The sequence below is a fragment of the Leuciscus leuciscus genome (genome assembly GCF_965113295.1).
Source record: "Leuciscus leuciscus genome assembly, chromosome: 6".
Taxonomy (NCBI): domain Eukaryota; kingdom Metazoa; phylum Chordata; class Actinopteri; order Cypriniformes; family Leuciscidae; genus Leuciscus; species Leuciscus leuciscus.
This window is the reverse complement of record NC_138730.1, coordinates 40220193-40248057: the sequence shown is the minus strand read 5'-3', so window position 1 is coordinate 40248057 and position 27865 is coordinate 40220193. Positions and strand designations below refer to the sequence as shown.

Below are 27865 nucleotides of genomic sequence, written 5' to 3'. Positions count from 1 at the left end.
GCTCAGATAGAGTCCAGACCTTCTGCCGTCAGTCTGAAGGTCTGGCTACGCGAGACTACCTATGCCCTAACGTTACTCCATTAAAAGGGCAGACGGCTGAGCCCTTGAAGTGGACACTTTGGAGGGAGCGGGGCACTTGTGTGCCATTATGTAGCCGTTTGGAACGGACTCGATGAAGGGAGCAACGAAAGACAATGTAATTTCCTCATTATTTTCACCTGGGATGTTCCCATGACAACGCAGCGCCGTCTCATATTTGGACCTCTTATATACTGTCTATGATTTGGACCCTTCATTCTAACAATTCTTATGAAACTTATTTTAACATAACATGAATGTGTACAATGTAACTGATGTATATATTAATATCTTTCCCTCATGTTCTTTTTCTTTTTTTCTTTAATTTATTTTAGTCTTCAGCTTGTTCTTTTCTGATTAGTATTCTTATGACATTGAACATATTATAAATACATTTTGTATATTGTAGGCTATACAAAGTTGTATGTCATAAACGTGTAATCTCTGTATGTTTTGCAACAAAAATAAAATGATAAATTAAATTAAATTAAAGTAGACAGCTCCGTAAGCACGTCCCAGCCAGGTCCGTCACTTATTGGCTTCCCCGGAAACATTTCCGTTGTGTTCTGTCCTATTTGCAGCGCGTTTCTGATTTGTTTGTGTTGTGAACTTTTGCAGCGCGTTTCTGTATTTGGTTGTGTTGTGAACTTTTGCAGCGTGTTTCTGTATTTGGTTGTGTTGTGAGTATTTGGAGCACACATGTGTTGTGAAACTGATGAAGATGTTTTCTTAATGTGCAGTTTTTTTTCTATTTGCATGTGTTTTCTTCAGTTGCAGCGCGTTGAGCTCTCTTGGCCACCGTACAGAATAGTACAGCACGCACAGCAGGTGTGATGCGTCATGCGTGCGAGACTGCGAGTGACTGCGAGTCGTATTTTTGTATTTTGCCGGCAGCAGAGATCACGTGGTGTCAGCGACTACTGAGAGGGGCCCCCTTGAGGGGGAACTCGATAACAGTGTCATTGCACTTTACTGCATTGACTATCAAAGGGGCGCTCACACAGTTTGTCGTTGCATTTTATTCTTAACCAGTCGTTGTCTTGGGGCCCCTGGCCAGCTCGGGGCCCCAAGCAATTGCTTGGTTTGCTTGCCTTGTTGCGACGGGCCTGAGAACATACACAAATATAACACGTTTTTTTGTCACTAACTACGTTTACATGGACACCTTTTGGTTCAATCGGAATGAAATCAATCCGATTGATGAATCCGAACACGGTGTTTACATGAATGAATGAATGAATGAGGTATTTATATAGCGCTTTCATATGTACTACTGCTGTACACCCAAAGCGCTTTACAATCATATCAGGGGATCTCTCCTCAACCACCACCAGATACATGAACGATAAATAAAGTAATCGGGTTGATGTGCGCGTTTATATGTCACAAGTTTCAAATCGGAATAGATTTTTTGACATACGCACACTGCACAAATATACAGAGTTTCCCGCTGTTCGCGCATTACTATTCTCCTCTATTGGTTCTTTATTTGTTTTAAACAGCAGACGTAATATTTATCTGTCTCTGGTCATGATTTGGAGACATTGGGCCCAATTTTAACGATCTGAAATGCAAGTATCAAGCGCGAAACGCAAGTAACTTTGTGGGCGGGTCTTGGGCGCTGTTGCTATTATACCGGCGGGATAAATGACTCTTGCGCCCGACGCAAATCTAAAATGGGTTGGTCTGAAGTAGCTTCATTATTCATAGGTGTGGTTTGGGCTTAACGTGAAATAAACCAATCAGAGTGACATCTCACATTCCCTTTAAGAGCAGGCGCGCTTGTTCCATGGCGGTTTGCTATTATAACGGCGGATTTGCCAGGCGCACGCCAGGAGCGGTTCACAGCCGAGGAGACCGACGTTCTCGTCAGGGCCGTAAAACACAGAGAAGTGACATTGGGGATGGGAGAAACACACCCAAATTAGCTTCGGTTAAACAGGCGTATAATAATTTGGGTAAATGTGTAAGCTATTTTTTCACATCTTCATGGACACAACAATGATTTCCCTCGTGTGTTAATATTTTTCCTTGTAATAATGTATGGTTTTCTAAAAATGAGAACTACTGCGTCTGTGTGTAGATGAGAGAAGCAAAGTGCATGCGCGTTGTGCACACGCTACATTGATTATGGCCAAGCATGCGCCCTTAAAATAGCATATTAATAACATGCGCATCAGGGAACGTTTGCGCCGGAACACGGCTCCTCTTTTCGCTGAACTGCCCCCGGGAGCGCAAGTTCGTTTACTAATTTACCGACGTGCGTCTGCGGAGGGAAAAGTCCGCTGTGCGCTGGTGCAAAATAGGAATGATACATGCGTCGGAGTACAAAGTCAATTGCGCTGGGTGGAAGATAGGGCCCAATGAGCATATTAACCGTTTTGCCGTGCTGCTTATATTATCACGCAGTAAAAATGCCCCTCCCCGCGGCTAAAACCAGTCGTCTGTGGATGAGAATCCAAAACAAGGACTGGTGGGACGTTGTCCTGCTTCACTTCACAGACATTGAGTGAAATGAGAATTTTAGAATGACGGGACACTTATTTATATGACACTTTATTCAACAGGAAGAACGGCTCGTTCCGCGCATCATACGTCATTACGCTATTTAACGTCATTGCACATGCGCAGTCCTTTCAGTTTCAGTTTTCAATCCGATCAAGTGTTTAGAGGTTCTCTCGATCGGATCAAAAAAGGAATAAACCACCCCTTTCAATCCGATTGAAATTTAATTCGGATCGAGCTCAATCAGATCAATTAAGGTGTTTACATGTTTTTTTAGTCCGATTGAGCCGTCAATCCGATTGTAAGTGTCCATGTAAACGCAGCTACTTATGAGTGGGCCAGAATTCAAATTTGAAGTGTTTTGTTTGTTACTGTAGCTGTTTTGGCTTGATAATGTTTGATAATGCCTTTAGTATCAAATAATAATTTAACAATGCCCTGGTAGAAACCTCAGCATTGTGCACTCAAATCTAATTGAGATTATATGCTTCTCTCTATAGATACTGTGGAAAATACATTTGCAATAACACTTGAGATTTACAGACACTTTACTATGGTGAAATTAAAGTATTAGAGTCCTGTTGGCAATATAGAAATGTGGCTGGGAATAGCTTAGAACTGGAATTTTTGTTTCCAAAAAGGGCAAGACGCAATCTCTCTAAAATTCATGGCCATAGGGAAAGAGAGAGAGATGGAAAAAGGGGTTGGAACAAAAGATCAGTACCTGAACACTGAAGCAGGAATGTGGTTTTTAAAATGAAAGTGGGATAAAAAGAGATACACAGGGAGAGACGGCGAGAGAGATGGGCATTCATGCCTTTCAACCTTCTTTTGATGAAAAGCTTCCTTTCAGTGTGACTGTGAAAGAGGGATTAGGGAGAAGTGGATGGTGAGAAAGAACAGTGCATTCCTCTAAACGCCGCTCCTATTCATCCGTCAAAACACCTTAATTCACTCTCCGTCTCTCACCACTGTCTGTGCGCTCATGTAAAAAAAATATTAAGAAAGCTTATATTGAACTTGTAGCCATTCCTTGCCTTCTATAACTCTTTCTCTCTGTTTTTGTCTCTGTGTAGCTCTGCTAATGTGTTTGGTGCTATGAGTACTACTGTAGCTGTGAATGAAAGTGTGAATCTGCAGGTAGAGCAGTGGCTCTGACCGCACTTTAGAAGCCGGATAAATAAATATACATAATGGCACATAATAGTTATATTCAGACTATATATACAAGTCTGTAAGAATCATATTTTGTGGGGGTGTTTTGTACTCTGAGTTAGAGTTCTCAACGGGCCTGAAAATTACAACCCGACCCGACCCGGCCCGTGGCTTTTAAAGCCCGGACCCGATGTAACCCGACACATCAACATGAATTATCTGCCCGAACCCGGCCCGCAGCCCGACGCCGCGTCGGAATTTTTTTTCTCATACACGTATTATCATGACCAGCAGACGCGAATTCAAATCAACCTTTAATGTTCACGCCTTTTAACAATACAAACAACTGAAACAATAAACTTTAAATATATAAATAGTCTGTAGTAGCGACGGTGAATTCACCTGCGGCAAGTTTACTTTTCACCAACTCCATCCTCTTCTCCAGGCTAAAGGCGTGCACGCAGCGGCGTCTGCCCCCGCCCCTCTCCATGATGCACTTTGCACGCAGCAGCCAGACTTGCTTTACGGTGAACAGCAGCGATGATAATAAATTTTTTTGTTTTTTACTGAGCGGAAAAGATTAAGCCCGAGGTCCGACCCGACCCGAGTCATTTGCTTATATTTTCGACCCGAACCCGGCCCGAACCGGCGGGTCCCGTCGGGTTTGTCGGGCCGACCCGACCCGTTGAGAACTCTACTCTGAGTACAAAAACTAAACTAATTCACATGATTTAAGGTATTGTTCATGTCAATAGCATTAATGGTTAAAAATGTGTAATACTTGTGGTCGGGGGTTTTGTTCAGATCCTTAACTCTAAGTATGAGCATTAGTAATAATGATGATTGCCTTATGGAGGTCTGCTACCCGACCCGAGCCCGACGGGTCCTGAAAATGTTTCGGGTTTCGGGTCGGGTTCGGGTTAATGTTTAATGAACAGCCTCGGGTTCGGGTCGGGTTCGGGTTTGTAACTAAGAAAAACTAAATAGGCTATATAGTTTGCGTGCCGTGTGCTCTGCCTGCTTGCTGTGTTGTGGTGACCGGTACGCGAGAGAGAGAAAGTAACGTTACATGCGTGCGCAGATGTGCAATGTACATTGGCTACACAGACACACAGGCTCTCTCTCTCAAATATATATATATATATATTTTCCCCTTACTGTCAAAACTGGCCCGTAGTATCCTCAGCATCCCTGCAAGTAGCAGCAGCAGCGAGAGAAACTTCAGTGCAGCTGGACTAACTTTCAATCAGAGGAGGACGGCGCTGAAACCATCAACTGTCGACGCCGTTCTCTTACTTCATAACTCATACTGAGAAGGATATATTTGTGTAAATAGTTTTGCAACACTGCGTGAACTTTTTAAAGTTTAAAGTTTGAGTTCCAGAGAAATGTGTGACTGTTACACCTGTTCGACCACAGCAAAGTTACGTGATTGGTAAGTTTTTCTCTTACTGCTGTGCTTATAGGGCCGCTGCGCCTACATGTATTTGTTTACCGTTTCAAGCAATCATTAAATACAACATATTGCAAAAAATGGTATTTGTTGTGAGAAACAGAGTGGACCTCGGGTTCGGGTCGGGTTCGGGCTTAACATGTAAATGTAATTCTCGGGTCGGGTCGGGTTAAATGATCGCGGGTACGGGCCGGGTTCGGGCTTCAGTTTAAAGCCCGTGCAGACCTCTATTGCCTTAGCCAGCACCACCAGTTACAGAGACCACAGACATTGTAATGCTTCAGCTATATAATACCACTCTCCTGAGGATTTTCTTGAGAATGGCTTCGTTTATCAATATCAACCTCATTTCCTTTTAATGAACTCATCTTGTCTTCTAGATAATGTCAGTGTAGTGGCTCCTCATTAATCAGTTTAAGCAAATAAACAAATGTGAATCTACAACATTCCAAAAGCTTGAATCTCTGCCAAGGCCTAACACCACCATGACCTGACTGTCTGCTTCAATGACCTTTGCAGCTTTTGATGGCTTCTACAGTCTCAAAATGATTCAACCCGTTCATGGCAAGCATCTTTAGTACTAAGTAGTACACCCTTTTGCTGTTATGACCTGCTTGCAAACGAGATGTATAACCAGACACCAGCTTCTGGCAGTGTTTCTGCGGAATCTTAGCCCATTCCTCATGAGTGCCATTGCTCATGTGGAACGGGCTGAGATTCCTCCAGTTCAGTATTATTCTTGGGTTTGCGTGCTGCAACCACCGCCTTCAAATCCCATCAGAGATTGTCTATGGGGTTCAAGTCAGGTGACTGATGGCTACTGTAGAATCTTCCAGGACTTCTTCTGTAACCAAGCCTTGGTGGAATTTGAGGTATGCTTGGGAACATTGTCCTGTTGGAAGTTCAGCTTCAGCTTCCTCACTGACGGCATGATGTTTTCTCCTAGGATTTCCTGATACTTCAATGAATCCATCTTGCCTTCCACACGCTTCAGGTTTCCAGTGCCAAAGGATGCAAAGCAGCCCCAGAGCATCAGCAAGCCACGACCATGCTGAACTGTAGGCAGTGTTCTTTTCAGCATATGCTTCATTCTTCTTCCTCCTTCTGATCCATAAGGACGAAAATTCCAGTTTTGTTTTCATCGCTCTACAGAACAGAATCCCAAAACTTTTGTGGCTTATTAATATGATTTTGAGCAAATTGGAGGCGAGTTTTCTTGTGCTTTTGGTCAGTAGTGGTGTACGTCTTAGAGTTCCGGTATGCGTTTAGTTCGCGCCTTACTGTTCAAGCTGAAACCTCAGTGCTTGTTGCCAAGTCTTGCTGCAGGTCTTTTGCAGTCACTCAAGGTTTTTTCTGAACCTGCCTTCTCAGAAATATGGTTGCAGCCATTGATAGCTTCCTTTTTCTGCCCATCCAGGTAGTGTAACCACTGTTCCTTTGACCTTGAACTTGTGAACTATGCTACCAGCGATGTCTTTAGGAACATTTAGTGCCTTCGCTATCTTTTTGTATCCTGTTCCTTGTTTTTGAAGGGCGATAAAATCTTCTCTTAACTTTTTGGATCATTCTTTTGACTTAGCCATATTTCTAACATGCAGTCAAACGTGACACTCAACAAACCTAGCCAGTTCAAATATTTCATATTTTCTAGCTCAAGCACACCTAGTGTAACTATTGAAGGCCTTGATTAGTTGAATCATGTGTTTTCAGATTTGTGAGGGATTCTATTTAAGGTGTTGAATAATTTTGAGACTGCAGAAGTCTTTAAAGTTGCATTTTCAGTTGAATTTGGGGAAACCACTTGAAACATTTGTTGTGTTGAGCTATTTCAATTACTTTTGTTTGATTTGTTCATTGCAAACAGCTGAAAGTCTGTACATTTTGCTAATGAACCTGATTTGCAATGGGGGTTGAAATTTTGAAATTACAACTGTGTGTATATATAAACATATACATACATACATACAAACATATACCTTGCTCTAATATCAACGCCACCCTGTCCCTGTCCGCCACCCGAGACTGAAGTGTGAAGAGTGTTCTGCCACCTGGAGTGTGTGTGGAGGCCGAAGGAGGCTTCCTAGCTGGATTAGCTCCTAGCTCCTTGTCAATTTGTGTCTGTGTATGTCAGTATAAAGTATATAAAACGTAATACTATATCTGAGCTTAAAGCAGGTCTCTTACTGGCCGGATCTGAACCGAGCAATGAGGACAAGAGGAAAAGGGTTCAGGCTGGCGTCTGTAAAGCCCCTTTCACACAGAGATAGATCTGGAAAATACACTGAGAATGTGTCCCGGGATTTGTTTCAGAATTGTTTGATTTTGGTTAATTCACAGTGCCGGTGATTTTCTGGAACCTGTGCGTGTGTTCACACACATCCCGTAAAGATCCCGTAAAGACACGTTACATCAGGATGTGACATATAATGTCTCCGCAGCATCTAAGTTTGCTTATGGTCTGCGATTTATCTCTCGAGAAACCATGCTTGTGCATTTTTTTTCCTGATTCGATCATAAACTAGCACATTGTGTACCGTTCCAATAAGCTGGCGAACAATCTCAGCTTCAATAGGCACGTTTCCATTACAGATTTGCGCTAAACGTTTGTGATTTTTTCTAAATGTCGACAAAAAACGATTGCGAAATGACAGCGCTTCCATTTACCGATGTTATGCGACTAAAATATTTTGGCACTCGCGATAAGTAAAATCATTCCAAAAACCATGGCAACGGACGTTGGTAGGTTTATGTACTATATCCCAGCCACTGCACTAGCCATTATTATTAATCGAAGGAGATGTATGTGTGTTTTCAAAGAATTAATGGTAAGGAACGACCCTTATTATACTTGTGAGCGGCACATATGAGGTGTTTCTGGGTGTTTCTCCCTCATTTCTGCTTCGAGGTCTTGATTGTGGCAATTTTATTTATTTAGAATCCATTATTCCTGTAATTCTTTTGTCTTTTATGAATTTAATAAAGAACTCTGTCTCGTATTCTGTCCAAACATACCGCGTCATGTCAGGTGACCTGTAAATGCGCAAAAACTGTTTCCATTGCAGTTTTGCGAAATATTTCTTTTTCGAATTGCCTGAAAAACCACCTCATGCAAGCATAAAAACTTTTTTGCGATAAATGGAAGTTTTTGCGAAATTGACGTGTTTCCATTGGGCGTATTTTCAATTCGCAATTTCAATTTGCGCAATTTGTAGGGTAATGGAAACGCGGCTAATGACATCACTACAACACATCCCTTACGGCATTGGTCCTGCCTTTTCTTCACACAGGGCGCTTCCGGGACTGATCCTGGCAATGTTACTAGGTCCCCATCCCGGGACATGTTTGCGTTCACACAAAAGTCACTCTAGCAATTATATGGCAATTTTCTGGGATCAACGCTCTGTGTGTAAGGGGTATAAGAGAGTGTGAATGATGCGTGTTAGTGCAATTTGAAAACTTTAAATTGGATTGTACTCAGGCAGAGACAGGGACAGATGAACTCTTGTGGACCCTTGCTTTACTGTGTGTGTGCTTGTGCGAGTGCGTGTTGTCGCGTGTGTCAGCCTGATAGGACAGGCTGGCATGGCATGATGCCCGGCTATGGGCTTCCCAGTCAAGCAGCATTTCAGGCTGAATGCGGCCCAGTTTCCCACTTGACTTCTGCTCTCATTCACATCTTAATATGTGATGTTATGCCATCTGACTAATTAATCAAAATATTAGATTTGATTTCTCACTGTGTAAATGGTGCTGTTGTTTATTCACTTAAAATTTTATTTCATTGACATTTGTTGTTCTCAAATCACATGAGGCGAATGGAATTTAAAGAACTGGGTGACTGAATTCCTGGATCCTCAAGGATGATTCTGCCAGGAGTTTGTCCGATTTCTGGAGCTAATCCTCATGCTTCCTGATTGCTTTGTGCCAGCGTTCATGCCAGAGCTTGCACGATATCACTCAAAGACGCACATTGTGCTGAAATATCACATTATGGCTCCACATGAGTCAGCAGCATGGGTCCAATGACTGTGTCTCAGACTCCTTTGTGTCAGATGCCCATGTGACGGTGAGACACACTGTTATGGATCAATGTGGGCAATGGCTACAATGCATGACCTTGGAAAAGACAAGGAGTGTGACATCACTTCCTGTGAATGATAACGTTTGAAGTAGCCTGAATGTAATAAAAAGCAGATGTTTATGCTTTGAAATTACTATTATTATTTGCCCCATTAGATATGCCTATATTTGATTAAATTGTCTTTTGGGATTTATTCCTCCTTTTGAGAAATTTTTTTTTCCTAATTGGCTTGTCTTTGACAAAGTCTTTAAACGTTTGAACATTTTATGATTATTGATTACATACTCAAAAGTTATGGTTATACTGCTCAAAAGTTTTTGGTAAAAATAAAATAAAATAAAATAAAATAAAAACTTTTATTCAGCAAGGATGATTTAAACTGTACAAAATTTACCCTAAAGAAATATATAATGTTTCAAAATATTTATATTTTAAATGATTGCTTTTTTTGGAATTCTTGAAAAATAAATGTAACTTTCTCATGACTATCTTAAAGATCACAAACTAGTATTATGGTTTCCACAAAAATGTGAAGCAGCACAGCTGTTTTCAGCATTGGAAATAATAAGAAATGTTTCTTGGGCAGCAAATCAGCATATTAGAATGAAGACTGAAGACTGGAGTAATGATGCTGAAAATTCAGCTTTGCATCACAGGAATAAATTACATGTAAAAATATTCAAACAGAAAAATATTTCATAATATTACAGTTTTTACTACATAGATTTTGCTAAAAAAAAATGCAACCTTGGCGAGTATAAGAGACTTCTTTCGTAAACATAAAAATGAATCTTACTCATCCCAAAGTTTTGAACAGTAGTCTACTTATATTACATTCAACACCAAAAATTACTGATACATAATCATTTGATATAATTAGAAAATTAACTATATGCGTGCATGTTGTTTTTAGGACATTGCAGTATAGCTGCATGCTAATGATACAAAACAATATGGTAAAATACCTTAGCAATCCTTCGTAACTGTCGTAGGCCAGTAAGAGCTGTGCATGTAAACCTCACTCCCCTGATCTCAAGAGGTTCTCTAGTGACTGACACTAAAGGCTACGGTCTTTAACCTCCTTTTTAGAGCGCCCGCGTCCCACGCCAGAGATCACGATTTGAATCCCGCTCGGAGTGGGTTGAGTAGGACCGGTTACACCAGTGCCTTCACAACCACACACTTCAAAATGATAGCATTGAGTTTTGTACTGAAAAGTATCTTATTTATTATAAAATATAAAGGTCTAATTTAAGTTGTAGATGTTGTAGCTGAAAGAAAAGCTATAACTGTTTGTGTTATGATGTGTTAGGCTTTAGCTTGTCCAGTTAGTGCCCCCACACTGTTGGAGACCACAGTGATTGTGCCGTAGACTAGCAGAACCCCAGCACAACTCCGTCCTGACAGCTAAATTATATTTGCCTTCACCTCTCATTCATATCTCCTGAGGTGATACGATGAATATTTCAGTTTTCCAGAGTGTATTTAAGTCTTCCTGGATGAACTTGATTCTTGCCCGCTGGGTGTTAAATGTTGGAATGGAGTTGTTTCTGTATTGGGGAAACAAAGGCTAGTCAATGTTACTTGAACTTTCTGCATATGAACAGACATGTAACCCTCAGGACACACACACACACACACACACACACACACACACACACACACACACACACACACACACACACACACACACACACACACACACACACACACACACACACACACACACACACACACACACACACACACACACACACACACACACACACACACACACACACACACACACACACACACACACACACACACATACATTTAACAGGACCTCACCTTAGGCTATCAGTGAGATGGAGTGTATCCCACCCACATGGGCACAAAGGTGTATATGTGTACGTGTGTGTGTATGTGTGTGTGTGAGAGAGAGAGAGAGAGAGAGAGGGGAGAATACATATGTGTATTTTGAGATTTCGTTTGAATGTGAATGTCAGGATCGCCTCGTTTGACGTGCTTTCTGCTCTGAACCTCTTCCTCTGAAGTTGAGTCTAGTTCTACTTGGTTTGAGGCGACTGCATCTGCGCTCTTGAGATAGGCTGAATGCTCTGGCCAGAGGCAGATTTTATTGCAGAGGTTGCTCTTCCAAAGCCCAGGAGGCTCAACGTTTCTTCATGGATCAACATATATGTTCACATATGTTTCTCTTTTCAAAAATTAAAATTAATAAATTAATACAACTTAAAAATAGAAAAAAATGCTTTAAAATAAGCACAATTTATGATTTATGAACTGTTGTTACATCTTATTGTGCCTTTTATGTTCATTTTATTCCTCATTTGAAATATGATTCCTGTTTTTCATGTATATTTAAATACGGTACTGTCCAAAAGTTTGGGATCAGTGCAATTCATTTGTTTTTAAAATGGCTTTTTATGTCCCAAAGCTGCATTTAGTTGATCAAAAATATATTAAATAATATCACAGTTTAAAATAACTGCTATAAAAAAAATATTTTATTTATCTATTGCCCAAGTTGTCAGTGTTACATGATCATTAAGAAATTATTTGAAGAATGTTTAAAATAGAATTCTTTTGTAACATTATAAATATATGTATATAATCAATTCATTTGTATTCACCAAGGATGCATTAAATTAATAAAAAACATTTTTCAACTGCGATAATAAGAAATATTTATTGAGCACCAAATAAGCATGTTAGAAATTTTTTTTTAACATTTTTAAACATTTTAAAATATATTGAAATAGAAACCAAAGCAGTTGTTTAATAATATTTCACAATATTACTGTATTTTTGATCAAATAAATGCATTAGTGAGCATAAGAGACTTCTTTCAAAAACATTAAGAAAATCTTACCGACCCTAAATTATTAAATGGTATTTAGTAACATTGATGTTATCTGATTTTCCTGATGTAAGCAGATAGGAGCTGTACTCCCATAGCTGGACATAACTTAACCTAAAACTTTGACGCTACATCCGAGTGAAAGAGTTAGTGTGAATGTGTTAAGAGAACATGTCTCTGCTCACTTGGCTTGGCTTGTGCAATGCAATAACATAAAACAGTGATGTAGTGTCTTGTCACCCGATACCGCTTGGCTACTTGCTAAGAAAAGTAGTTTGTTAATGGAAAGGCTTCACTATTACGGAAAAATGTATGCTAATCGAATTTTAATTAAAGATGTAGTTACTTAAGCTTAAGCTTTTTATCAGTAAAAATCCTGTTTCACACATTACATTTAATTAAATGCATCTATTCATTCTCATCACTGTTTAAGAGAAATAACTGAGTTATATTCTCATTCAAATATTTAATTAAATTTTCCTTTCGAGTTATCTCTGTGGGTGTCAGATTTGACTCAGTCGACCCTTTGCTCATTGCATTGCTTTTCTTCCACTAAAGTCTCAGTCTATTTCTTAGTTCAAACACACTCATAGTGAAGCGAGCTGTCGACATTTGGGGGGACTGCGAATCTTCTCTCTTGAGTAAGGGCTGACAGATTTCAGCAGAGAGAGAGAGAGAGAGAGAGAGAGAGAGAGAGAGAGAGAGACTGATGCAGAGTTTTGCACTTGCTCTGATCCAGCCCGAGGAGCTGAGATATTCCAGACAAACACAAACCTGTGAATGCGTGTGATTCATCAGTTGCTGGGGACTGATGTGGGTGTTGTGTTGAAAGAGTGAAGAACAGAAAGACAGCTGAATTGTGTTTTTGTGCCCTTATTTCATGAAGGGACCACAGTGTCTGCTAATTCATGGACAGCTGCTCTAGGCTTTACAGAGTGTGCAGAAAGTTTTTTGACTAGTGCCGTCTCATTTCAAACACACTTCGAGGCGAATTCACACTTCAGCAAGCTTTATTTGAACGTAAACCCTGTGTTTTGTTCTTACAACCCACTGTTTATTCAATTGCGTAATGTGCTTGTATAGTACATGTATGTATAATATTTATATTTCAATCAAGTTATTGTCACATACAAATAAGTTTCATTATGAAATATGCCAGATTAGTTCTCCATAGATAGCCATTCCAAATTAGCGGTGTATTTTCTAATTATTAATGTATAAATAATTGATGTATAAATATTGGAAAATTTTAAAACATACAATACATTTTAAAATATAAATCATCTAATAATTATACTTTTCATATAGAATTTTATTTTCTCTAATAACATTTCAGATTATATATCTAGATCATGTATATTTTATTATTATTTAATAATAATAATAATGTTTATTATTATATTGATTATATCACTAATTATAAATGCATTTCATAATTAATCTGCATTTATATATATATTTAAAATATAATCAAACGAAGTCAAACATTTAACATTTATTATGTTTTGTCGTAGATTTTTCCCTATCTAGCTCCTACTCTAAGTCTACCGGGGACGTCTCCAACCGACGTTCTCCCTAACGTCTCCAATCGACGTTTAATAAATAGTCTACCGGGGACGTCTTCAATCGACGTTCTCCCTGGGCCGTCTCCAATCGACGTTTAATAGTCTACCTAACTAACTTGCTTCCCTAACTAGCTTTCTTCTTGCGCAGGAATAATTGACAAACAGACCTCAGCAAATGTCCTTTAAATGCTTTAATCACGGCCGGAGGATCTCTCGAGCAGTTCTCAGAGAATCTCCTCCAAGAAGAAGCAAAGCTGGAGGATCTCAGACAAATTCCATTGAGAATCCCACCAGCTAACACGAGTACAACAGTTTTTATAGAATAGGGAGGTATGGCAAAATGATATGAATTAGATTGTTTCTTCATATGCAAACCCTTCTGTTACTAGGTAAAGCAAACTTTGTTTTAATGATTACTTCATTGTTAATCACAAGGTTCAAATTTAGTCATCTGTCTAGTTTCAATTCCCAAATTTGTTATTTATACACTCACACAACCAAAGTAAAAGGGATATGGCAACACAACATACAACATTCAAAAACACAGGACAGAATGTTTTAGTACATTGTGTTTCAAAGTGTTATCATGTTAGGCCTAAACAGAGAAGTAAGGTTAGATGTTAGAAACATGGTTAGTTTAATATACAGTTTACTATTTTATCTATTAAAAATCCACCACAGTTTCATATAGCATTTTATTCTCCATTGATAGGATTCCAGATTTTATAAAATGTGTGTGTGAGTGTGTGTGTGTAACAAGCTGGGCAGTTGCACCATGCAAATTGAGATAAACAGTTATTTTGTGGGTGTGTTTGCGCCATTACCAAATTTATATTTGTCCTTGATGAATACTTCCTTTGTATCTCAGCAACAAGGTTCACTAAATCCCTCATACCCTCACAGACACACACACACACCAAATTACAAAAGTCCAAAATATCTCATGCTGTTAAAACACCAAGACACAGAGGGGATTGCCTTTTCCAGTAGACTGTGTCCATAATGAATGTTAAAACAAAAGCAGACAAAACGGATTAACCAAAGCCCATCTGTAGATCTGGTCAAGAACTGAGTCTTTTCTTGAACATTTTTTCAGCCACTAAACAGACCTTTCACCTCTTTGTTATAAAAACCGCCTGTTAAATCAACAAGAGAGCTGAACATATTGAAAATCTGTTTTATTTGTGAAAGAAACCTTGACTATTCAATAAAAATAGTCCAATTTAACTCTACTAAAATTGTGCTGTGTAAACCTTTAAGGCCATCTCAGACACACCAGCTGCGCTTTAATTCTCCTAGTCCCAATGCATTTATGACTCAATGATTCATTCAGAAACTGGGACAACAGGAATGAGAAGCGAATCGCCATGCAGACTCGAAAGCAGGTTAGCATGCAGATGTAGGGCGCTGATGCTCACCTGCGTGGTGGCAGTCGGCCTGACAAGTGAGCGGATTAGACACTGATTTAGATCCATGTCAGTGTCCCTGAGGAACTCTCCCACAGGGAACAGAACGCGCTGCACCACGGGCCACAGAGCCCAGCTGGTTCTCGGCTCGCGTTCACTACTAATATCCCACCGCAGTAAAGATAGCTGATAGTTAGTGTCCTGAATAACTAACTGCAAGCTGGCTTTACTGTTATTAGGCTACTTATGCTGAAACCATAATGTCAGGCACTAGATATTTAATATTTTTGACTATAATATTGATTTCCAAGAAACTGTAAAGTGATGCAGTTTTTTGTGAAAATCCTTCAGTCTGTTTCTTTATAGGAAAATTTGTAAATGAATGACTTTCGTATCATCATGCAGTGTTGAATTACGCCACATCTGACAGTACCCCCCCCCCCCCCCCCCCCCGTTCTCTCAACTTTCATATTTTTCACATTCATTTCTCGAATCCCTCATTTACACCAATAAATGCCTGCTGATGAGGCTGCGTGTGAAAAACTGGTCCAGTCAGCTCTGCTACAGTGATTTTTGCCTGTGATTCTAGACGGAGGAGACAAATCCAGATTCCTCTCGGCAAAACTTGATCATCTGAATGTCATCTCAGCATTACCTGTCTGTTTAACAAAGCCTCCTGTCAGTGCCATGTAGTCCTGTTTTCTATTGAGCTGAAACAGCAAAAAGTGACGGGACAGAGTTTTCTCTTTTTTTCCAGCAGCGACTAAACTGAACATTTTCCACTCTGTCATTGCTCTTGGATGAAATAGGTGGCTATTGCACAGGTTGGATGTCAGTGACATGAAATATTGATCAAATCATGTTTCATAACCATCACTTACACACCGAACAGCACATATCTGATTTGAGAGCAACAGCAGAGGAGAATATTTTCAGTGAATAAGGACGGCTAGTTCATCACATGCTAATCGGGTATCTGTATGCTATGCTAATACATAAGCTAACTATAGACATAAACTGTCATAGTTCAAATAGCTTTTATCATAACATGATTTTGTTGGAATTGTAATCAGGAGCTTACAAAGAGAAGCTTTTAAACAAACAAATATTGGAGCCAATGGGATGGCTTGGGGTCCTAACAGAGACCCAAATTCGAGGGAGGACCTGATTTGTCATCACACCGGCTGCATATAAATGCCAGAATGTAAAATTAGTTATCTTATGCACATTTAAATGTGATCCATTTTCATTTGTACTTTACAAACCAAAGCAAAATTGGCAGCGATTTTCTCGTACAAGTGCACAGTTCTCACACTTTTTTTGTGCATTAAAATTACAGATGAAAAGTTTCATATTCATTTGTGCCTTATGTTGTGATCTCACATAGCATTATATTTTAGTCCATACATTTGAGAGCCATGTTCTAAAATGTGATGCATAACAAATACATTCTAGGCTACATGCATGCGAAGTTTTGACGCCTCCATATTAATTCATGTTGTATGAACTGTTCCACTATCTCGTTTATCTACTGTTCGCCGTTCACTCAATCTCCCTCTACCTATTCTGTGCTTGTTGGAGTGTGCACCTGTCTCCTGTGTGTTGTGGTTGTAAAGAGATGGTTCTACGTCTAAATAAGCGCAATTCTTGTTAAGAAAAAAGAGACCGAAACAGCAATTGTGAGCGGGGTGTCCACACCTTAACTGATCCGCAGCAATTCCTAGAATGATATACAGTAAAAGACTGTTATAGTTTGTATGCATGGTCAAACAGTAATTTGGTGGGTCTGTTTGCAACATACTCTATTTGCATAATATATTTTTGTGAATTGGGTGCTAAAACAATGCAGGCATGTGCCAAAATGACACAAAAAACCCATGACTGCATTGGTGGAATTTGTTGGAAATAATCCCAGTGAAATACACTGATCCAGCGGCAGACAGAAAGATGTTACAGTGATAATCTTGTGTTTAGTTTTACACACCGGATCATCTGTCCTGTCTCTCTGCCCACAACACTAGCTCAGTGATACTGAACGCCACTGTGTGTGTGTGTCTCTGTTCAGGCTTCATTTCTAAAACGCGCTGTAATCCATCATGTTCCTGATAACTCTCTCTCTCTCTCTCTCTCTGTGTGTGTGTGACAGGAATGGTGTGTGGGTGGGATTTCTGTCTGGGATTTATTTAACGAGGCAAATCACTAGAATGGGTCTTGCAACTTCCTATGATATCTCTACTTCCTCTCATCTGATGCAAGTGACATTAATAAACCAGAACACTATGATGTATTACTGAGCTCTGACAAGATTTCATAATTTCTGAGATGCATATTCAAGTCTGAGATTAGCTGATTCGAGAACAAGTGCTTTTTTTTTTTGTACATTTGTGATGCATTGACAGCCATTCAGAAGCTGTAAAAACTGAATATGCTTTTTGAAAGTTTTTTTTTTATATATATAAATAAATAAATACTTTTATTCAGCTATAGGATGCATTACATTGACCAAAATACTTTTATAATGTTACAAAAGATTTTGATATCAAATAAATGTTTGTTTTTTTAAAACTTTCTATTCATCAAATAATCCTGAAAAAAATCACACTGTTTTCATCATTGATAATAATAATAATGTTTCTTGAACAGCAAATTAGCATATTAGAATGATTTCAGAAGGATTGTGTGGCAGTGAAGACTAGAGAAATGATGCTGAAAATTCAGCTTTGCATCACAGGAATAAATTGCAGTTAAAAATATATAGCAGTTATTTTAAATTGTAATACTATTTCACAACATTACTGTCTTTACTGTATTTTTGATCAAATAAATGCAGCCTTGTTGAGCATAAGAGACATATTTTAAAAATCTCACAGACCCCAAACCTTTGAACGGTATAGTGTATTACTGATACCACCATCTTACCATGGTACAGCCAGAGTACTTCTGTGTAAGGGTCTGTTACAGTGTCAATAGCTAAGATGCTTGTGTATGTGAATGAGTGATGCTATCATAGGATGCTTCTCCTATCTATCCCAGAATTCAAATGCTCTCATTAATGCTAGACACGCAGCTTCACAATCATCGTTGTTTGCAGTGGATCGTTAGGAGAAATGCACGCCACTGGCAAACTCATTTATCAAATACCTCAGAAAAGTGTTTTAGGATGAGGGCTCTTGTTGTATTGATTGGGTGGTGAAGAGCTAGCGTGTTAAATGTTTCATATCAAATCACTCAGATAAAGTGTCCCTGCTGCTAACTCGCACTCTTCTGTATGTGAGGAATAAATGGGAAGTTTTCAAAGTTTGACAATGCTAATGAATGTCATCTGCTTTTTCACACACACTTTTTCTCTAGAATGCATTAACCTTAATCCTAATGTTCCTGCAATCTCCTGTGGTGGATTTTTAATAGATAAAATAGTAAACTGTATATTAAACTAACCATGTTTCTAACATCTAACCTTATTTCTCTTTTTAGGCCTAACATGATAACACTTTGAAACACAATGTACTAAAACGTTCTGTCCTGTTTTTGAATGTTGTATGTTGTGTTGGGATATGCTTTTACTTTGGTTGTGTGAGTGTACTGTATAAATAACAAATTTGGGAATTGAAACTAGACAGATGACTAAATTTGAACCTTGTGATTAACAATGAAGTAATCATTAAAACAAAGTTTGCTTTACCTAGTAACAGAAGGATTTGTATATGAAGAACCAATCAAATTCATATCATTTTGCCATACCTCCTATAAAAACTGTTGTACTCGTGTTAGCTGGTGGGATTCTCAATGGAATTTGTCTGAGATCCTCCGGCCTTGCTTCTTCTTGGAGGAGATTCTCTGAGAACAGCTCGAGAGATCCTCCGGCCATGATTAAAGCATTTAAAGGACATTTGCTGAGGTCTGTTTGTCGATTATTCCTGCGCAGGAAGTAAGCTAGTTAGGGGAACAGGTATTAGCACCCAGCCAACGTCAATGTGTAGACGCGCTAGGGTATAGGATTGGACTCAGCCGACGTCGACGTGTAGACGCACTAGGGTATAGGATTAGACTCAGCCGCCGTCGATGTGTAGACGCGCTAGGGTATAGGATTAGACTCAGCCGACGTCGATGTGTAGACGCGCTAGAGTATAGGATTAGACTCAGCCGCCGTCGATGTGTAGACGCGCTAGGGTATAGGATTAGACTCAGCTGCCATCAATGTGTAGACGCGCTAGGGTATAGGATTAGACTCAGCCGACGTTGCCCAGGTGATATGCATAATATCAAAATACAGAACTGTAAAATTAGGCTGTGTAGTGGACATGCAGATAAGACGTCGGAGTGCAAAAATGTCATTCGCTGAGTCTACGAGTCCGTAGGCCGTCCCATTCAGCATTTTACCGCTCTGAAGTGTTCCACGAAGCCCGCATAGAAGCAGGCTCCACGCACTTTAACTACCCAGGAATCCTTGCGAAAGGCCAATCAGACAACAGATGGGAGGAGATTTCACTCACGTATAATCGTTGACATGTCTGAGAAGAAAATATTACTGTTTTTATGACCTAAATGTACATTTGACCAGTTGTTACCTACAGTTTAAATACAAACATTATGGTCATCGAGTAGTGGTTGATGTCTCAAACATAATAATAGCGCGTTTAATAATACGATCGCATTATGATTCATTAAATAAATAGAACCGAATGGCAGGGCTTTACTGAGTCATATGTAAACATAGTATGAATATTGAAACCTGTAAATTGAAAAAAATATGTTTAAATTATGTTTTAAAATTTTAATCTTAGTTCAAATGGAACATTATGTATTATTATGTACAACTGTATACATCATTTAAATAAGCATGATTTATCTATTGTCTAATGCCCAGGTGATATGCACAATATCAAAATACAGAACTGTAAAATTAGGCTGTGTAGTGGACATGCAGATAAGACGTCGGAGTGCAAAAATGTCATTTCTCCTGTCCAACAACAACCAGACCGTTATTTCCGGCATGCCGATCGAGTCTGTCCCAAAAATACCTCTCAATGCGCCCTCGTGGACTCGCGCCAAGGGCCCTATAGGTCTGCACTACATGACGTCATCAAAGTGTGGACTCTGAGGAAGTCCACAAGTCCGGAGTGTGCCATTTGGGACAGGGCCCTAGAGTATAGGATTAGACTCAGCCGACATCTATGTGTAGACACGCTAGAGTATAGGATTAGCACCCAGCCGACGTCGATGTGTAGACGCGCTAGGGTATAGGGTTGTACTCAGCCGACGTCGATGTGTAGACGTGCTAGGGTATAGGGTTGTACTCAGCCAACGTCGATGTGTAGACGTGCTAGGGTATAGGATTAGACTCAGCCGCCGTCGATGTGTAGACGCGCTAGGGTATAGGATTAGACTCAGCCGACGTCGATGTGTAGACGTGCTAGAGTATAGGATTAGACTAAGCCGACGTCGATGTGTAGACGCGCTAGGGTATAGGATTAGACTCAGCCGACGTCGATGTGTAGACGCGCTAGGGTATAGGATTAGACTCAGCCGACGTCGATGTGTAGACGTGCTAGAGTATAGGATTAGACTAAGCCGACGTCGATGTGTAGACGCGCTAGGGTATAGGATTAGACTAAGCCGACGTCGATGTGTAGACGCGCTAGGGTATAGGATTAGACTCAGCCGACGTCGATGTGTAGACGTGCTAGAGTATAGGATTAGACTAAGCCGACGTCGATGTGTAGACGCGCTAGGGTATAGGATTAGACTCAGCCGACGTCGATGTGTAGACGTGCTAGGGTATAGGGTTGTACTCAGCCGACGTCGATGTGTAGACGTGCTAGGGTATAGGGTTAGACTCAGCCGCCGTCGATGTGTAGACGCGCTAGGGTATTAGACTCAGCCGACGTCAATGTGTAGACGTGCTAGAGTATAGGATTAGACTCAGCCGCCGTCGATGTGTAGACGCGCTAGGGTATAGGATTAGACTCAGCCGACGTCGATGTGTAGACGCGCTAGAGTATAGGATTAGACTCAGCCGACGTCGATGTGTAGACGTGCTAGAGTATAGGATTAGACTCAGCCGCCGTCGATGTGTAGACGCGCTAGGGTATAGGATTAGACTCAGCCGACGTCGATGTGTAGACGCGCTAGGGTATAGGATTAGACTCAGCCGACGTCGATGTGTAGACGTGCTAGAGTATAGGATTAGACTCAGCCGCCGTCGATGTGTAGACGTACTAGAGTATAGGATTAGACTCAGCCGCCGTCGATGTGTAGACGTGCTAGAGTATAGTATTAGACTCAGCCGCCGTCGATGTGTAGACGTGCTAGAGTATAGGATTAGACTCAGCCGCCGTCAATGTGTAGACGCGCTAGGGTATAGGATTAGACTCAGCCGACGTCGATGTGTAGATGTGCTAGAGTATAGGATTAGACTCAGCCGACGTCGATGTGTAGACGCGCTAGGGTATAGGGTTGTACTCAGCCGACGTCGATGTGTAGACGCACTAGAGTATAAATATTATAGGCCCAGGTAGACTTAGGTCAGATGAGATAGGACTTACTTAGGTTTAGGGAAAAATCTATGACACTCTGCTAAATAATGTGCTGAAATTAAAATGATTGCTGACATGTCTCCCTTATAGATTGAAAACAACCCACTTTACATTTAGAAACAGCAAAATGGACAACGCCTGCTTGTTTCTCTGCTTTGTAACATCATTAAGCAGCTTCCTCAGAATGTGTTGATAGGCTAATTGTTAGGCTAACATTCTTTGCATGCACTTTTAGCAATACTGTGAAGGAAACGGGAAATAAAAGGTAATAACTGTGTTTACTATAAAATAAAAACTGTTTGGATGGCTGGTGATGGTGAAAAGGATTACAGTAACATAGGAAGGCTTGTGCTAGTGGGAATCTAAAGATTGTACTAGTGGTGTAGCGACCATGTAAAGTATAGGAGGGACGTATCTTCTCTGGCCAAATTGCTCAGATGTTGAAACAAAAAAGAGTAATATGATTGCGTGCTAATGTATGTGCATGTTTTGTGAGTAAAGTGTTATGTAAATTCCATCAGGGCCTGGTAAAGGTTGCTAACGGTTTATTTTAATGAGCGTTGACATAAAGCAACTTGTTGTTTACTTTTGCGGTCTATTCGCAGACTTTTGCAACCTCAAACCTCTGAACGGTAGTGTACATTCACATGGAGGAAATGTATTCTTATATTATAAATGTATAATATAATCTCATATTATAAATGTTCTCTTCCAAGAGGTTTCTTTAAGATAGATATCCATAATCACTTCCTTCTGAATGTGGTAATGCTATAGTTACTGCTACACATACAGGCTGACTGTGTGTGTTAATTTGATGCTTTATCTGTGTAACTGCTTTGAGCTGAACGGATTAAAGTGAACATTTCCTTCCTTTCCCTGTAAAATAACATTATCTCTCTCTCTCTCTCTCTCTCTCTCTCTCTCTCTCTCTCTCTCTCTCTCTCTCTCTCTCTCTCTCTCTCTCTCTCTCTCTCTCTCTCTCTCACTCACACTCACACACTCACACACACACACACACACACACACACACACACACACACACACACACACACACACACACACACACACACACACACACAGAGTTTTTTTGGATTCTCATTCTGTGGTCTAATTGGATCCTAATTGGAGTTTTCCTCCCTAGAGTTCTCAGATAAGTTAATGGTCTGTGAATTGGTCCTTCTTCAATCTCCAATCTTACTGTGTGTGTGTGTTAGTGGGCCATGAGAGACCTTAGAGGGAAATAGCATTGGTTTTACTCACTATTTTAAATGCGTTTATTAGGGGTCATGTAAGGTATCTCTCTAGGCAGAAACCAGAAGATGTTTATATGTTTCCAGTTTTACCTACAGAGTAATCTATTTTATATTAACTCTAATTTATCGAGGCGGAAAAGAACTCCAGCCCAGCTCAGCTCACTTTACAGAGAGATGTGATTTATTGATCTCTAAGGGGTAATTTAGCAAGCACACCATGAGTCAGAATCGAACAGGGGTTGTTACGGCCAAAAACACTGAATATCAGCCACCAAAAGATCACAACAAATTGCTTGACACCTCTGTGTAGCTAGTCTGTTAGGTAAAGTACTAAAAGATAAATTATAATAACTAGCTCAGTTTTAGTTTATAGTGCATTAATATAATGTATCCATTCAAACAAGAATTTAATTAATTAGGATAAATTATTTCCTGCCATTTTCTGTGACAGAATGCCCACTTTTTTCAGATCGTATTTTTTTTATTTTATTTTTTTTTATTATTATTTTTTTATTTTTATTTTTTTATTTTTTGTGTGTGTGTGGAATAAATGAGAATCTGAATCCTCTTTCTGACTGCTGAACCCAGTGTCATCTGTCCACAGACAGCCTCACAAAATAAATGACAATGAATCACATCCCTATATAATTTTTTTTTTCCTAACCAGCCATGGTTCACAGAAACACATTTTGTCTGTTTCCTAGGTTTCTGTTTTCAGTGTGTTGCACTGGATGTTGGAGGCCAAACACATTAGTTGTGTGGGTTTAATCAAATGCTATGCTGTTCAAGGGCCTGTAAACCTTCTTGAGCAGTAACATTAAGCTCAGATAAGAGCGCATTAAATTCCATCTGTTTGCTGTGTGCTTTTTTATATGCTTCCTCTGTCCTTGGATTGGAGAATAGGCTCAGGATAGAAATGGCTGACAGCCCAGCTCTTTAGAAAAAGAATCCTGTCTCTGACAGTGTGTCCTCTCACCCGCTGACAAACACACACGTGCTCAGATACACAAGTCACAGGTAGACACTTGCTTTATTTGACACTAATGTACCACACAAGATAGACACACTAACACACAAATACACACATCTTTATGGCCCAAGATGGCAATAAATAAGAATGATGTGGCTTTCTAATTGATAAAAAATTTTAAACATCAGAATATGAAAGGTCTGCAGGCACAAGCATTTGACTGATCCATGAGAGCTTCATCAGAGGGAATAATAATAATTGGTTTTCCAAGAATTGATTATTTATCAATAAATAACAAAAAATAGCAATATAATAATAAAGTTGATTATTTTTTGTTTTATTGTTGTTAAAGGGTAACTAAACCCCTGTCAGAGCCTGACTCCACCCACTGGCAATATTTGAAAAATGCTGGAAAAGTAGGCAGAGCCCAGTGGAGAGGGGACGTGCATCTGTGACGTATCTCTCTTTAGGCAAGGGCGTGGTTAGCTGGTACCCTCTGACATCACCGGCCACCACAACTTCCAATAGGAAAATTCAACTGCAGTAGCCACTGTTCAACCTGAAGAGGGCAGCACTCAGACGTTTTTACACCATATTTTGTAAAATTAAAACACTTTAAACACAAATGTAAAAAAAAACAGCACTAATAAACCCCCATTCTTACAGATCATTAACTAAAAAAAGTTGGTTTAGGGTTTAGTTACCCTTTTAATGAAATAATATGAATAATAATAATTGTACTGCTGATAATAATAATAATAAATAATTCTTAGTTTTTTATTTTATTATTACATTTATTTTGCACTTTTTTTTAATATTTTGTATGCAACTGTGCTGCAAACTGTTAATAGAGAACACTGAGCATTGAAAATTGAAAACTGGAAAGGACAGAGAGAGTTTTTATATCGACTGAGCAGGTCATCACTTCTATAAAACAATAACACAGGGGTGAACACCAGTCGATTGAGTGGAAACTTTCAATTACTCTTCAGCCCCCTCCTTCCCATCATAAAAAAAATCATTTGTACTCCATTATATAACCGTGCTGTGATGTTCAGTTGTCAGTCACAGACACATTCAGATCATATTGACTTCTCTTTTGCATTTGAATTGACAAAAACACACAAAATGTTCATTCAATTTCTGGATATTTCCTGTTAGATCAAATATTTAAAATAAACTAACACACAAAATAATTGTATGTTATTTCTACATTAATTTGGATATTTATTAATTTGGATTACCAGTATCACAATATAAAAATATATAAAAAACTTTAATGTTAGGTGGATTCATTTCAGAAAAATAAAAAATGTGTGATTAATTCGTATTTTTTTAATCGATAATCGAATATATACTAATAATAATTAGATATATACTGTATATATATATATATAAATATAATTTATTTTTCTTTTAGAATTTTGGATTTTGACCTTTCTATTCATCAAACAATCCTGAAAAAATCTAGCACAGTTTCCTCAAAAATGTTTCTTGAGCATCAAATCAGCATATTAGAATGATATCTGAAGGAATACATTGCATTTTAAAATGTATTTAAATAGAAACAGTTATTTTAAATTGTAATAATATTTTTTCCAATATTACTGTTTTTACTGTATTTTTGAGGCCTTGGTGACCATAAGAGAAAAAATTATAATTTGGGAGATGAAATCGCATTCCGGGGGGCGGCTCTGCAGATTTACTAGCCATGAAAGAGGCAGGGGCTGAAGCCACTGAAATATTGTGGGTTATGATGAATGAATGAATGGATGGATGGAGAAAGTTAAATGCACTTCTACTGACGGTCCTGATGATGTTGTTAATTGTGTCTCTCTCAGGTGAGCACCTGCGGGTCTGTCCTCAGGGTTACACCTGCTGCACGTCCGGGATGGAGGAGAACCTCCTGAACCTGAGCAGAAGAGAGTTTGAGACACAGGTGAAGGAGTCTGGACGCACCTTACAGGCCTCTCTCAGCGTCCAGTTCAAGAGCTTTGACGGTGAGTTACTGTCTGGAAAGAGGGTGTCTTTACATTACACTTTCCATCACGAGGTTGAGAAGAAATGTTTGTTGAAAAAAGAATGCCACTCTTTGAAGAAAATGTTCTAACCTTAAAGGGTTCTGCAGGTTCTTCATAATATAGAACCTTTTAGGGGTTCTGATCATGGGATCATGTTATGGAATTTGTTGATTCTTATAATTAGTTTTAATGCAATTGTTTTTATTTTGATCAAATTTGATGAATTACACAGCTTGTAAACATACTTGATCACTATGGAAAAAAATGAAATAAGTTGTATGCAATCATTTAAGACATTTCTCCTTTAGAACTGGCATAAAGGCTTCTTACAAATTGAGTCAAGAACCCTAAGGTTCTATATAGAACCTTTTTCTCTAAGAGGGTGGCATGCTTGCCCAACAAACCTGTGCTTGATATCTCAGAGCAGCACAGTTAAAACCTCCGTGGCATTAGACAGATGGTGTGTGTGTGTGTGTGTGTGTGTGTGTGTGTGTGTGTGTGTGTGTGTGTTTGTGTGTGGATTTGTCACTTACCCTCAAGCCTGCTGAATACTGTGAGTGTGGATATTATTCATGCTGTTTACCTGAGTGATTGTGTTTGGAGAGATGGAGATCAAGCCCAAAAACGTTATATGTATATATATATATATTATGTACTTTCATTTAACTTTCTCTTGCTTCATAATTATTTCTTTCTCTCTCTCTGTGTGTGTAGGCAATGCATCTTAATCAGTGTTTTTGCTCAGTGTGTGTGGGTGTGAGATTTATTTGATTAGCTCTTTCTCTAAGAGTTAAACAACTTCTCAATCATCAAAGCATCCTTCACACAATTACATGCATTAAATGTGTGTGTTTTGCAGTTTTGGATGGGGGAATTCTCACAAAAGAATAAAAAAGAAATTATATTTTGCATTAAGAAATCAAAGCCTATTTTAAAAACAATTAAGTTTTTTTATTTTTTTTTGCATTGATATTATTTTCATTCAAGTGCATTTTCCTCTTAAATTCTCATTTCTTTAAAGAAATAAAAATGTATTTCTTGTTATTGTGATACAGTAATTAAAAAATCACTGTCTGGATATTTAAAAAAAATTATTTAAAAAGTTACAGGCATTGCAATAATACTACAGTACTGTGGTGTACATACTTACTAGACATGGGTATTTCAATAAGTATAAACTAAATTAAAATAATGTCATAATGCAAACAATAATAATTTTTAAAAAATACTTGATTTTCTTAATGCAAAATATAATTTTGTTATATTAAAATAATATTAATAATATACAGTTCTTATTTATTTATTTACATATTTAGAAAGGTAAAACATAACCAGGGCATTTCTTGACATTGAGAGGTATAATAATAATAATTATAATAAAAATAAAGGTCAACAGATGGGTTTGTGTAGGTCTGGCATCCTAATCATGATCCTAGCCAAATGTCGCATTTGATTAATTTTATTGGCAAGCAGAACAAAAAAGTAGAATAGAGAACAGGCATAAGATATAGCGCTTTTCAAAGATTTATTAATCTCCAGAATCATTGTTGAATGTGAATGTTAAAAGCTGAAGAAATATTTATAGAATCTCTCTCTTGTACTGTTTTTAAAAATATGTTGTACAGTTGGTGACTTTGGTACTTAAAGTTGAAAAATGTCAGTGTCTCTGTTGTTCTGGAGTTCATAAGTGCCAATTTTGGGGTTTAAAGCATGTCTCTGCCAGCTCACCTCCAGGAATCCTGTGTGTGTGTACAAACACACTCTCTCACACACACATGTTGTAGTGTGTTTGTGGTGAGAATGCTTGAACTGTGATTATTTCCAAAGTGCTGTTGCACAGGGAGGAGATCTGGTCAGTGTGTGTTTCCCAGCATGAATTATGCTTGGCAGCACAGTAAGCAGTGATGGTGGATTAAACCCTGTGTGTGTGTGTGTGTGTGTGTGTGTGTGTGTGTGTGTGTGTGTGTGTGTGTGTGTGTGTG

The 27865-nt window shown here is 39.0% G+C and overlaps 1 protein-coding gene and 1 long non-coding RNA gene across 2 annotated transcripts in view; one reads left to right on the top strand and one right to left on the bottom strand.

Moving 5' to 3' along the window:
- The window catches only part of gpc1b (glypican 1b), a 90463-nt gene that overhangs the window by 20320 nt on the left and 42278 nt on the right, over positions 1-27865 (top strand). Inside the window, exon 2 of the mRNA XM_082173576.1 lies at positions 25704-25862. Coding sequence (XP_082029702.1) covers positions 25704-25862 — 159 coding nt within the window. The remainder of the gene's footprint in view (positions 1-25703; positions 25863-27865) is intronic.
- Positions 4440-11924, bottom strand: LOC309501580. Its single transcript, XR_014206933.1, has 3 exons — positions 7376-11924; positions 5426-7173; positions 4440-4585 (listed from the first exon to the last, which is right to left on the bottom strand). It is a non-coding gene; the product is annotated as an uncharacterized lncRNA (long non-coding RNA).